Source organism: Pipra filicauda, unplaced genomic scaffold (assembly GCF_003945595.2).
Source record: "Pipra filicauda isolate LSUMZ 115617 unplaced genomic scaffold, ASM394559v2 scaffold627_size207744_pilon, whole genome shotgun sequence".
NCBI classification, from domain to species: Eukaryota; Metazoa; Chordata; class Aves; order Passeriformes; family Pipridae; genus Pipra; species Pipra filicauda.
Genome location: NW_024104784.1, coordinates 69,437 through 84,259, shown reverse-complemented (window position 1 = coordinate 84,259; position 14,823 = coordinate 69,437). Strand labels below are relative to the sequence as shown.

At 36.7% G+C, this 14,823-nt stretch overlaps 1 protein-coding gene across 1 annotated transcript in view; it reads left to right on the top strand.

The window, feature by feature from the left end:
- ANOS1 (anosmin 1) overlaps positions 1 to 14,823 on the top strand; it is a 136,394-nt gene that overhangs the window by 62,563 nt on the left and 59,008 nt on the right. The window contains exons 3-4 of the mRNA XM_027750797.2: positions 9,638 to 9,700; positions 12,889 to 13,111. Coding sequence (XP_027606598.2) covers positions 9,638 to 9,700; positions 12,889 to 13,111 — 286 coding nt within the window. The remainder of the gene's footprint in view (positions 1 to 9,637; positions 9,701 to 12,888; positions 13,112 to 14,823) is intronic.

Sequence of the window (14,823 nt, the reverse complement as noted above, 5' to 3'; positions counted from 1 at the left end):
ACAAGAACCGGTCAGGAATGAACTAATGTTTGGGAGCCAATTTTCTGTTGACATCGATGGCCATTATTTTGACTTGGTAACAAAGAATAAAAACATGAAAAGAATTCTAGGATTATTCTGTCCTTTTAAACAAACACTTCTGCTGGCAAAGTTTGACATGCCAGACAACTGAGCTATACAGATAGATACCAAGCTGTCAGTGTTGAAAGTTGTTTTGACTTTAAAAGGATTGTATTTGAAACTGCTGCATTTCAGCTACAGTGTGATGATATGACTTCTTTTTTTTTCTTCTTTTTTTTTTTTAATAGTAGTTCGCTTTCCAAATATTTTATGTCAAAACAGTTCCTTTTTTTTCAACACCTTCAGTAATTCTCACCTGCAGTACATGTACACCTTTTCTAGTAGCTTTCAATTCCTGTTTAATTTTGGGAATTAACGGCAAAGGCTACATGAGCTTTAAGAATATTTGACCTGAAGTGCTTGGCAAGGGTCTTGGTCTTTCTGATGCCATAATTTTAGGAACAAATCCTGTAATGCTACTCTGTATATGTAAAAGTCTGTCAGACTTAACTGATACACTAGCCCTTTCCCTCTCTCTATTCCAGGAAATATTGGTACTGATCCTAAGTCATAAGGTTTCCTATATTTGCGTAGGGTATTGAAAGCATTCAGTAACTCAAATTGCTAACACCTAGAATTGTGATACTGGCAGTCCTGATGCTGTCTACTGAAATGAGGTGGATAATTAAAAAAAATTAAATGTTTCAAACTCATGGTCTTGTTAGATAACAACAATTGCTCTTCTGAAAATTTCCTTTACTCTAAGTCCTAATTTGATATTAGTAAGTTTGCATAACCATGGAGAGTGCTAATGCCTATCCATGTGTGTGCTTTTAGTCCCTCCACACCCAAGTAAAATAAATACATATTGAATGCAGCTATTTGCTATAGCAGTTTAAACTGTACTGCTCAACTTTGCACCCAGCAAATTTCTCAGAAATGTTCCATTCTGCTCTGAAATAACCATTCAAATGACCAGACCACTCTCCAAACTGCTGATAAGATATAGAAGACGGTTGCACCTAAAACTGCTGTGGTTTGCTTCACTGTGTTTCTAAGCCTTGTAAGAGGCTGAGCAAACAGAGCTGTAGTCAAGGGTTTGTCCACCTCTCTGCTCAAATAACAGAATAGAGCTTCAAAGAAACATATCAGTATGTTGTCCTTCTCTTACTTGTCTGGATATGATTTTGAACATTTTTTTTTCCCTGTGTCCTTCAGAATTTGTAATTGGAAAATACTATAGATGTGTTCTGCCTGGCTTGGTGAAGTGAAGGTTGTAGTGGTTTGCTGTGAGACACTGACAGTCCCATTTGCAGAAACACTTTCCATTTATTGGGAACACACTGCTTGAATGTGAAACCAGAAGTCAAACTGTTTAATACTGGTTTGGAAATATAATTTTAAAAAGTATTTCTTATCTAAAGCAGGTGATGTGTCATAAGTTCTGTATTTCACCTGCAGGTTATACACTTAGATAAGAGCTATTAAAAATAAATCTCAGTTATCATATGCTTTCTCTCTCCATTATACAGTTTTGTTATTCTTTTCATAAGGGATATACCAAATTCTGCCAGGAAATAGAACTCTCATTCCTGTTGACTAAGACCAGTGTGGAATGGCTTATATTCCCTCTTACTTTCCGATGTTAGAACTTAACAAAAAATGCTGTTTTCTCATAATTTAACCCTTGATACTTTTAATGGCAAATTGCTCTGGATCAGTTCCCATGTGAATTAACCAGAAAACTCTCTTATGGTGTTAGCCTCAGATTAATCCCAATCCCTGCAGGTACACCCTGTGTGATGTGTTATAATATAATGTGATGGTTGCTGTGTGGTTGCTGTTCCTTGTCCTTATCAGTTCCTAACTGCTCCTGTTGGACCCTGGAGTTTTGTGCTGCACTGTTTTACCTTACAGTTGAAGAGGATTTAGAATATTTAAGGTAGCTGTAACTGCACCTTCAATAGAGACACCATTCCTGTAGTTTCCATGCCAGCCATTTTGTTGTTACTTTGATATAGATTTAGTAGAATTCTAAAAAATAAAAGCATTCATCTGTCCTAAAGCATAAGGTTACACTGTCTGAATGTTGATTACCAATAGAGGATTTTTCTTTTTCTTTGCATATATATATATATATATACACACTTTTATTAATTAGAATAAATTAGTACCTGCAGATGATAACAAATTCCACCTGTTCCTTTTCATCTACCCTACTACAGTCCACATCAGGATGTCATCAATATCAAACAACAAAAAACACATTTCAAGAAATCTAAAACCCCTCAATTATTTAAAACCTTAGACCTGGCTTTCATTCAAAACCAGCTCTACAATTAGCAATACTTTCAGACAGTATCAGCTGGGTTCCCAGTGTACATGATAATGTCACAGAATAACCCCAACTGTAACTAATTTAATTAAGACTTGATCCTGGAATACAAAAGCACTCCTTTTCACCAAATCATGATGCTCACTGACCTACAGGAGAGAAAACAGGCAACACAGACAGGGAACCTTTCTCTATCATTTAACCCTTTTGTTTATTCAGTTACAAGGGAAATATATTACTAGTGTAATTCTCATGAGAACCTCCTTAACATGAACAGAGGAGTAACTCCAGGTAGCCACATGAAACTTCTATTTTACATAAAAGAATATGTTTCAGAGTTATTTCTATTAGACTTTTTAAAACTTTAAACAGTTTTAAAGGTACATAAACCTACATTAAATGTAAGTGAGTTTTAGGAGGTGGTTGTGGTTTAAACTCAGCTGACAACTAAGCCCCACACCTCCACTCACTCAATTACCCCTTGATGGGATGTGGGAGAGAATCAGAAGAGTTAAAGTGAAAAAACTTGTAGTTTGAGATAAAGACAGTCTAAGATAGGTAAAGGAAAAATTGCACATGTGAGCAAAGCAAAACAAGGAATTCATTCACTGCTTCCCATGGGCAGGCAGGTGTTAGGCATCTTCAGGAAAGCTGGACTCCATCACATGTAACAGTGACTTGGGAAAACAAATGCTATCACTCCGAATGTCTTCCCCTTCCTTCTTCTTCCCCTGTCTTTATATGCTGCACATGACACTGTACAGTGTGGGATATCCCTTTGGTCAGCTGGGGGCAGCTGTCCCAGCTATGTCCCCTTCCAGTTCCTTGTGCATCCCCAGCCTGCTCAGTGGTGGGGTGGGGTACAGAAAATGATCCTGTATGCAAGTGTTACTCAGCAGTAACAAAAACATTTCCAGCACAAATCCAAAGCATAGCCCATACTAGCTACTGTTAAGGAAATTAGCTCTATCCCAGGCTAAAACCAGCACAGAGCTAAAATGTCACACTGATTTCTAAAAAAGTTGACAATTGGTGCTCTAATGATTCAGTCTGCTAATGAGGGAGGAGAGAAAAAAGAGTCAGAGAAGCAAGAGACTGACAAGGAGGTGCTTGACCTGTTAGGGCGTGTGAGCACCAGAAATTTCTCATACCTGAAGTGCTGCAGTGCACTTGATCACTAGGAAAGGTGCCCACAAGCTTGAGCGTGATACCATGATACACTTGCATGGAGAAGTACTCAGATGAAGACTTTAAATCAGTCAAACTATTGAACGTGGGTTTTGGAGAGCATTGAGAATGATCTAGTGTGGAAATGAGATTCACTTACCTGCCTATGTAGGATTCTTCACTCTTGAGTGCCTGAAATTCTCAGTGCATATAGATTCTGTTCACCTGAGCTTTTCATTTTGTAACATGCAGTCACACCTGTGCATTCTGGGTCAGTAGACTGCCCATACCTTAGTGCTGGTCAGAGACTGAAACTGGAGATTAAAAAAAGTAGAACAGGGATCTTTAAAAGAGTTTGTCTAACTTCAATTTCAGAACCACACACTTCTTTCATTTGAATATGCAGAATTCAAGTAAGTTGCCTTGAATCTACAGAAGGAAAATGCCCATCTTAAAGTTTAGGGCGACATGCATAACCACAGAAAGTTGAGACACAAATGTATAAATAGTTTTTTATAAAATAAATTGACAAAAATTAAGCACATTCCTGAAATGGGCAGCCAGAGTCCTTCAGAGAGATTCACTGGTCTCATCCTAGGATGCTTTTCTAATCTTTCACTGCAAATTGTTAAAGAGTTGTGATTCTTACCTACTTATATGCATAATTAATATTCTCCTGTTATGCTAAATTATTTCCTTATAGGTGTAGCTTTCAGAATTACACCATGTCTTCCTAGATGCAGAAGTACCAAGTCAGAATTATGTGTCATATTAGAGAGTTTCATTTGGTCTTTGGTTCTAACAGTAACATAAGTATGGATATTTCTTTTTGGCATTAATAAATGAGATGTGTCTTCTAGGGAGAGAATGTTTGAGGAATGGGGTTTTTTGTGTGTATGGATCTTTTGGAAAAATATAATCCAGAAGTAATGGGAGATTTTTTTAATTGGTGAGGTAAATTTTTTAAAAAATTATAATCTTCCTGATTCGTGTCCTTAGTTTTATCATGAGAAACAGTTTCAGTAAACTCATCCTGCATCTCATGATTCTTACAGTAAAGAAGAAAAGTAGTAGTTTAAACCGTTCAAATGATAGTGTGTTCTGTGATGTGATATTGCTAATACCTGAAATTTTTTACCAAGCTAGATTGGTTTGAACTGGGTAAATATGTAACTGTGCATTTACAGTTCTGAAATCAAAACATTGCATTCTTCAGACATCTCACAGTCCCATTTTTTAGAAACAGAAAGTAACAGTTTCTGTTCCTATTTGTAAACAGCAGATGAAGATTAAAAAAAAAAATCTCAAAATAACTTTCTCTCTTGCTGCCTGTTTCTGTTTTGCATTGTGTTTACTGCCACTGTGCTGAGATTTACAAATTCAAAATCGCTTTTCTCCTGGTTCCTTTAAGTGCAGTTGTAATTTAAGCATACACATCACAAAATTATTCTCTCTAAAACTAATGAACACAATATTCTTCTTTGACTTTGGCTAAATTCCTCACCCTAAGAATGTTCTCTGCTTCGTGCCTGATAGTGAGCACATGCATTTTTCAGGTACTTCCTCATGACATGGTAGATTATTAGGAAAGATGTTTGTTCCTTTTTTTTTTTTCAACCATCTAAGATCCATTTAATTAAGTTCCTTAGGACAGCAGAGCACTTAAATATATGTTGTAAACATAAGCCATTCATTTCTGACCTTGCCGTTGGGAGCAGCAGGAATGATGAATGATAATGAAAAGAGTAATTACGTTCCAGCTATAACTCTTAGATTCCATCGTTTTTACAACAATTTGCATATGACTTGGTTTCCACTCTGATGAAGAAAAAAGCCTGTTTAGACAAAAATACTGTAGGTAGACTCTTCTACTCTGAAGTAAATAATTTTTTTCTGTTTAAATAGTTATAAATATGTCATATGCATCTATTTAATTTAAATATAATATTTGAATAAATATACAGTATTTGAATAAGTATGTATTTCAATACTTAAGTGAAGTTTTGCAATTCATTAGACTTTGAAAAGTGCTGTGTTGGTGTAAATCTTTCCTATTCAGGTCAAAGGCATCCTTTCCTAAGAAAAAATATTAATAAGCTATTTTGAAGATCCCTTCACTAACTAATGTAAATGGCATGCATCATATGCTAATCTCCTAGCTGCTTTATTTCTAGATTAAAAATTAGAACAGGAAAGACTTCTCTAATATGGCCCTTAACTGCAAATTTTTTAAAAAAGATGAAATAAAAACCATGACCCAAAATATTTTAAAGCAATAGCAATCCTTTTTCGTTGAATGAAACAGTACTTTGCTCTTATTCCTAATTCTATGCGGTCCAAACATCAACAGGCCTGTAGTAGAGTGCTTACTATTAGCAGTCCCTTTGGCTTTTGATGAAATTGTTTAGTATGAATAACTTCACAGCAGTCTGGATGAAAAAGAAAGCCTGCAACTTCCAGATTTAACCACTAGAGATGATGAAATAAGCACTTGAGGAGGATTTGATTTAGCAAGGCTGGTGTGATTGGCACCCCTCACCCTCTGATGAGTGCCACTGGCCTGTCATGACTGGTTCAGTGTTGTGTTTCACATCTTGTCCTGGCCCAGCACTACAAAGCCTGTGTGGTGGTGCCAGGGCAGGGGGCAGCGGTGGCTCCAAGCCACCAGGCGTCTGCCAAATGGACTGCTGGGATGCTTCCTGTGCCACTGCTCTGCTGCCTGCTGGTGGTCTGCCATCGTCGTGCCTAAGCTTACCTTCTCAGGGCAGGTGGCTATGTCTGCAAGTTGTTTTTTATTACACAAAATAGAGTCCAAACCAACTGCCAGCTGCTGCTCTGCCTACAGTCTTCCTTGTCCTGGATAGAGGATTTCAGTATCTTTTTAACAGACACACACATTTACACTAATCCAGAAAACCTGAATGTGTTTCCCTGCTGGGCGGGACTAGTTTTCTCATTAGTGTTTTACGTATGTTGAAGCTGTTGAAATTGTTCTTACTGGTGAGAAATACTGTATACTTTCAGATGTCAAGGTAAGCTAAACAGAAGCAGAATAGCTCCTGTTGATCCGGTCAACAGGGTCAGTTGTATTGATATTATTACAAATGTAAAGTTCAAGATGTATGCATTATTCTATGAAGACTTGGATTTGAGGAAACAGATATTAGTGTCACTAGTTCTGACTCACATTTTCTTGATTTTAATTTTTATTATGTATGGAACAATACCTGTCACAAAACCTTCAACTTTTCATGTAAGGCCCAATTCTTCTTTTTCTTGAGACAATATTCAACTTTGTTCTTCCCTCAAATAGATAGTCTAAAAAGGGGGGGAATCCATAGTGGAGGATAAATGTTTTACTACTGTACTGTGCAGAGCACTGCAAAATGTATGTTCTTGAATAGTCTCATCTTGATACACATTCATAGCAAACAATGCCAGAGATGAGGAAAAACGCAACCCAGCCCTTGCAGATAAAAGATACATTTCAGAGTGGCCCATGTAAATGGGATGCAAAAGTTTAACAGAATCAGACAGGCTACAGTTTGTGAGGACAGAGAGTTTATTGGAAAGTTGACTGGAAAAAGACAAATTTATGTACATGATAGCCCTTCTTCAGAGCTAGCATGTATATAACACTTTGGATTTGGAACACATTTCCATCTTCATGTAAGAAACATCAGGAGAGCATTCTTAGGAGAGAAAAAGGTGTCTCTCTACCTGAGATTATTGCTGTTCAGAGGATATAGCTCACCAGACAGTAGGGGGTATCTCAATATCTCAGCTGATTTACAGTTTAAATCAAGGATTCAAAGGTGAGACCTAGATCCAAGCTTTCCAGTGTTTCCAGCTACCCGCTTTGGGGTAACCTCATAATACGGTAGCTAAGAGGATCAATGCACAAACCTCAGTGCTTGTGAAGTGTTCTCATCTTTGTCATTGCAAGGTTAATAACAACCTTTTTAGTAAGACAGTTCCAGACTCTTCTACTGCAAAATTTCTGCCTCCTAGCAGTTGTTCTTAACCAGCAGAATGGTACAGCCCCACTAAAGCTGGGCAGTCAACTCCTGCAGCTGCCCATGGTGGTAGGCTGGCGCAGGGCACTCAGGACTCCTCATACAGCAGGAGTAGAGAGATTTTTTTAGTGTATGTATAGGTAAGAGCGTGTACCCTAATCAGAGCCTGTAAGAGACTGTGGAAGTCTCTTGAGTAGCTGCATCATCTGTTTCTCTTGACATATTCTGAGAGCAGTTGGATGGAATTCAGGATACTGCTCAGCCCTGGTTCATTTTCTCCTTTGAAGTGTAGGAGTTGAGATGCCCATTATCTCTGCTTGCCCTGAGGCAGGAGATGCTGGAGCACAACTGAAAGTAGCCTGGGCTGTTCTGTGTTATTATTGAAAGAGAGCAACAGCCAGATGGCATCAAGTGCTGAAGCTCACTTACATTGAAGATAAAGACATCCTGGTACAAATGCATTGAAGAAACCATCTGAATTGTACAGTATCTTGGTATTTCCTTCCAGGAGTACCAACTGCTTTGCTCTATAGCCTGCAAGGAAGGTGATCCAGTCAGCATGAACTTGGTCTTAGTTGTCAGCTCAAGATTGTGGATATGCTGGTTTAGATACACTCTCCGTGGCTGCACAGCAGTTCAACAGTAATTCAGAGAAGGCAAGGACATGGTAATCCTGACAGCCTTGGGGATCACTGACAAAGTCCCAGAATGGTCAAAATATCTCCTATTTTGTCTTTACACCATTTATACCTCAGTAATTTTTGGATTAAATCCATCAAAGCAGGAGAGTTGTAAAATGACATGACAGTGGAGTTGGGCTCAAATTTGTGGTAACTATTCCACAGGAGAAACAATACTCTGGAATTAATTAAACTTGCTGACTTCAGTGACATTTTATAATGTATCCTTCTAATTATTGTGTATACAACACATTGTGAATTTTGAAGAGCTAGAAATTGAGTCTGGAATACCAAAATATATATAAAGAAAATGCTTTAGTGGTATTTTTCTTCCCAGAAATACGTAACCTCTGTGACTAATGGTTTTATTATATTTTTAGGCTATGTTGATAGTAAGAAAAATGCTTAATGTTGGTTTTAGTACATTAATGTACAGGTGTTCAGCCAAGATTCAACCTATATATATTCATGCTTGATTTTGAATAGCATAAATCTAATCCAATCTAATACTATGTATAAGAGAAATTATATAAATATTGCATTGCATGTCAAAGGCGTTTCCTTTTGGTACAATAATATCTTTCTGCTGTTACCAGAAGGAGTAGGTGTTATTAAGTACCAACAATGTCAATATTTTCCAATATCTTATGTTTAATAAAGGAAGAGAAAAGTTTTCTGGATGCGAATCTGAATTTATGTTTCAGCTACAGTAAATGCTCTTAATAGTGTGATTTTTCTTTATGCTATGCTGTGAAGCTTAACTCTGGTTTGCAGAGTTTAAATCTCAGCTCTCTGTATAACCATTGCAGTAGAGGTTGAAGGTGAAGTAATGGTAATATGGTACTTGAAATAGAGTGGTTTTGCTAACAGACCAGTGAACATTGTCTGTTTATACAGAAATAGTGTTTAAACCTCTGCTGGGTTTACTCCATAGCTTGATGAAATAGTTTCTCGCTTGGGTAGGCAGTGCACCCGTCTAATCCTTAGTCTGGTTGCTGAGGAGAAGATATAACTTTCTGTACTTCTGTACTTTCACTACTTAGAGTAGTGCTTTTGACATTGTCTCTGTGATCCAGTGACATGGTGTTAAATGGTACTAAGACCTCGATTCAATAAGTTGGAAAATAGGATGCTATAATAAACAAGTGAGCTGATTGCCTTGTACTGTAAGAAATACTGAATATGTTTCTTGTATTGTAATCATGGCTTGTCGTGACCTTACTCTGACACCATGACTCAATGACACAATCTTTTCCCCAGGAGAAGTGGATTGTTAACTTCCTGTAGGCCAAACAAACAACTGGAAAAGAAATGGGGTTATTTGTGGTTGTTTATTTCATTCTCTTCCTGACACTTCTCTGCCTCCTGACTCTTCCTAGTGCCTGGAGCCCTGCAAAGAGTCCTGGGACCTGAAGAAAAACCATTGCCAAAGCTTCTGTGAGGTACGTCAGCCCAAGGGCACGCTTTCTCACTTTGTTCTAGCAATCTCTTTAATTTAAATTATTAGCTTCATGGAGCCAGCTAAAAACCATGGGATTTTTACAGCAATCACCTTTATTTGAAAGGATACACATATAACAATGTATCCATATTAATTTTGAATTTAAAAAAATTATATTTTTTCTGACCAAATGATTTATCTCAACTTATACTTTTAAGGCTTGGTCCAGTCACACTTACATAGCATCTCTCAGAAGCTGTTTCTACCACTTGCCCTTCTATCTTTTCTGACCATGCATAAGAAAGACAATTTTTGTTTAAAAGATAAAATGTCACTGTGTAAAAAATCTTTGTGCAGGGTAGGTAGAACAGATGGCTTTGCTGCATGTGAAAGTCAATCTGATTTTCTAAAAGGATAGTTCTCCAGGAGTAACTGGATTGTGGACTCCAGGTTCAGAAGACTGATATCAAAATACATAATTATTCAGGAACAAATCTTCAGAGAAACTGTTTTTGGATCATGTTTCAGAATAATCTGTGAATAAGCAAACATGAATCAGTTAAACTAGAAAAAAGATGGAGATGGTTTTATTGGATTTGAAACATGGCTCTGTTGAGTTGGTGGAAGTCAGCTGTTACAGTTTTTAAATGTTTTTTAGTTCAGAATGGAAATATCTCACTAGAAAGTTGCTTTGTTATAACTAAATCAATATAAAGGTAAAAATTTATTCAAGTCTATTAAAGTGAATCATTATGAATGTTTTAATCTTTTCCTATAAAAATAGAAATTAATTGATGTACTGATCTCACTGTTACACTGATTTGACTCATCTCCTTTTACTGTGGACACTCCTTTTCTGGTATAAGAGCATGTCTTGTGTTTAAATTATTTTAAGCATAATGAAGATGATTAAGAAAAGCTATAATTTCAACTAAAAAGATTTAGATACAACAATGTGTAAGTAGGGATTATACATGATCTATGTAGTTACATCAGAAGACAAAGTAAAAATTTCTCACGAAAACCAAAACTTGTAAGAGTTTTTCAACCCAGATTATTTGCTAATTCCTCATATACAAAACTCTAGGGTAATGTAATAAAGCAGTTTTAGTGGATCTAATTTATGTTGTTCTTTTATATCAGTTCTCACTCAGACTGCATGTTTCCAGATATGAATGAAAATATGTATAAAATTGGTTTAAAAGGAAAACATTTGTAGTACACTGTTCTATTGTAGTTAAAAACTGTGAGCATCCGTCTTTGATTAGTGTTTTGTGGTTAAGGCTAAATTTGGAACTTCAAAGGCCCATAATGAAGAGCAGCACATTTAGCAGCTAACTGAAAAATGAGCTGTGAAATAGGGTGAGGAGGAGAAGCCTTGAGGACGTATTATGCCTCAGGGAGCTATAACATTTTTAATTAAGTAGCTGCAAATTTGTGATGTTTTAGGATCTGAAATTAGCTTCACACACACAAAAGCCTGGGACCACTTTCCTTTCTCTCAGAGTCCTGTATACTCCATAGACATTGATTGAGTTAAAGGAGGATGTTTTCCTGTGAGAGAGTTTTCAATCTTTTTGTATTTTGTAAAAAATCTGGAAGCAACAATTTAGCTTTGTTTCTCAAGGTCCCTGCTTGGTATATTACTTCTTATCTACCGAATAAGTGTACTGCTGAATGTTAAAGGGAACCTTATGTGTGAAGAAGAGAAGTAGACAGTTTATCTGACTCCTTTTTTTTCCCCCTCATAAATTTAGTTTCTGCTGGTTTAGCTTTTTAACTGGCTAGCTATGGGATCAGGTGCATTCCGATGGGTGGAACATCAGGAGTGCATGTCCGAGAATCACTGGGGTCAGTAGGAGATGTAGGGACTGCTTGGTTTTGCAGCCTTTAGGCTAATTAAGCCTGTAACACCCAAATGCAACCTTAAAAGCCAGATTCAAAGATTCTGGACTGCTCTGTAGGAAAAGATTGGAGAGGTAATGTAGTGGCACATTCTTGGACCACAGTGACTTTGGAGAATAAACTGACACATGGACTGTAAAACACCTGGGCCCCCATAATAGCCAAATCTTTCTCATTTTTGCCAGAAATATGAGAACAGTAAAACCAAGAAAGTAAAACATTTGAATATGGAAGGAAGTTTCGGAAATTACGTGAATAGTTGGACAGGGAGTGGGTTATAACTCCTGTGTAGTCTTAGGAACCTCTAAATCAGATCTGTCAGGGAGGAAGGTTTTTGGTTATTCTAGGATAGAATGGCCAGCTATAGACAACCCCAACTGCAAGGATTGCCCATCTGCAGTTCCACCAATGACTTTGAGGGAATCACTTTAGCTGGTTTTGCACCAAACTAAAAAAAGAGGAGATGTAATCTCCATGTCACACACAATATTTTCCCCAGGATTCTAGATGCTATTTTACATACAGTTTTAAGTGGACCTTGCAAACCTCTGAGTAGTACACGTTATATAATGTCTATGCATTGAAGCAACCTCTAATATATCTAGGACTAGATTTATCAAAGAAGTAGCATCTACTTTGATCTTTAATCAATATATTTAAGGGTTATTTCAATTTGTATTTTCTGCTGATCATTTTATCAGAAATTTAGTTCCAGTCGACGAAGAGTTATACAATTACTAATATGCTGGCAAGAGCAAAAAGATGCTGCAAAATCTTCTCTTAGCCAACTTAGTTCAAACAGTATAATGACACAAGATTTCCCTTATTTATCTAGAGTGGCATTACATCAGATATTGTGGTGAAAGTGTTACAAAATACAGAGGGAGGAATGTGGGGTAGTCCAAAAAAAAAAAAAAAAGCAGACTGTCTGACCGTTGCTTCCCCTTTGTTTTGGGTATGTATTTAATCTGTCATTGAGCAACTTCGTACCCAGCCAATGTGAGGAAAACAAGGGAAAGCTGGCAGATATAAACAACATTATTTCATTAAATATGGTGGTCTTACTTGAGAGAATTCATCATTCTGTACTTGGAATGCTTTTTTAGAAGTGGCTTAAGTATATAAATCTTCAGGGATAGTCTTGCAAGAGCTGAAAATCTGAATATTCCTTTAGGAGATCTTGGAAAACTTACAACATTTTTCCTTTGGTGTTTTTATATTTCTTTTTTTTGTTGTTGTTATTCCCATTGAAAACATTATACACTTCTTTTGTTTTTCTTTTAGCCTCTTTTCCCCAAGAAGAATTATGAATGCCTAACTAGCTGTGAATTCCTTAAGTACATCCTGTCTGTGAAGCAAGGGGACTGCCCAGCACCTGAGAAAGCCAGTGGTTTTGCAGCTGCCTGTGTTGAAAGCTGTGAAGCTGATAGTGAATGTTCTGGAGTGAAGAAATGTTGTTCCAATGGATGCGGTCATACGTGCCAAGTTCCAAAGAATCTGTACAAAGGTAGAGATTATTAATATGTACTCAAACCGGGCTAATAACTTCAGGCTGTAACAAAGTCTCCTAGAAAACCAGGACTTTCATTTTCTGAGAGTTTGTATGGTTGGGGAGAAAAAAGAGAGGTGCCTGTAGAGATATGGCCGCTCAGTGAAAGGGTGGAAAGCTAGAGAGAAATGCTGCTTAAATTTCTAATTTTTTCCCCTCCTTGTGAAGCCCATGTCTGGAAATCTGTGGAATGTAAACATGGTTATTAAGCAGAAAAAACTTTGCCAATTTAGGTGAAATCTCACTTAATTTGATACAGATGAGAGATAATGCAGCAGAAAAATATTTAATGATATATGGTTCAGGTCCCATTAATCACAAATAACATTTATTATCTAAAAGCCAAGTAGGTGGGACTACCACACAGGAAGTGTGAAATAATCTGGTAAAAGAACAAATCAGCACAGTATATTTGGCATTGATGTTCTTAATGACCTAAGAACAAAATAGTGAAAGATTATAATATCACATATGTATATTAACTCATTATTTATATCTTATTAAATTTTTTTAAATTGATTTTAGTATTGTAAAAAAAAGGCTTTTTTTTGACATCCTTCAGTAAGAATATATAGGCTAAGAAATGATGTGCTTGGACAAATTCCAGATTTTAATTTATTGTAATTAAAAAAGGCTTTATACATGGAAATATTTGAAAAATGTGCTCCTAACCAGAAAAATAGGCATTTGTGAAAGGCATATTCTTGTTCCACACAGTTGATATGTTTTGTTAGAAATCTATTCTCCTACATCAGTGATAAAAAATAAATATTATTCAGTTATTAATCAGATATCATGGGCTGTCTGTTGGAGCCTAATCAGCAGAACTCTGAACTAAGCTCCAGGCTTAGATCTGCTTATTTCCATCTGTGGATGGAAACATGATAAAATATATGAAGAAGATGGTGATTTTATTTTTAAGATCATTGTTCTAACTGAAATGTTAATGAATATTTTTCAGTGTCTCTAGTATGTCAGAAATAGTGTGCTTTGACTTTTGAATCCTGTCTTTGAGTGTACGGGGTGGGTCATCAGGAAGCACTGTTTATTTACTGACATAAATAGAGAAAATTTGGTCTAGAAGTCATAGAGTTGAATAAACATAAAACTTATGAAGGTAGTACTCAAAGTATTTCGAACAGCAGGCAATACTGTGATCCCCATTTCCAGTGCAGAATGGGAATTCTCTTGTTTCCAAAATACTTTAGAGCAGGCCCTTTAAAACTGTAAGGAATTAGTACACCCTAAAATACAGCACCTTTCAAAATGAAAGTTATTAAAATGGATCACTTATTTATTTCTTTTGTCTTATTGAGACAAATGACCAGAGTGATAAACAGGCATTCATGTTTTATATGTAATGATTTACATGATCAAGCTCCATGCCACAACTACAAAGCATTCCAGTAAATGTAACAGCTGGAAAAAGTAAAAACAAAACAAAACAAACAAATTAAAGAAGTTTACATGCTTCTGGAGCTGGCACAGAATATGACAGGATATGATACATTCTGTAACTGCACACTGGAAGGTTTACTACTGTTCAGCCTGATTATGTAGGAGCAGAACTAACCTTCCCTATCATCTTATCACTGATCTGCAGGAGGTGCTTGCTTGTAAGAGCATATATGTCTTGCAGAGGAAGGGCAAGCTCAATACCCTACTGCCTT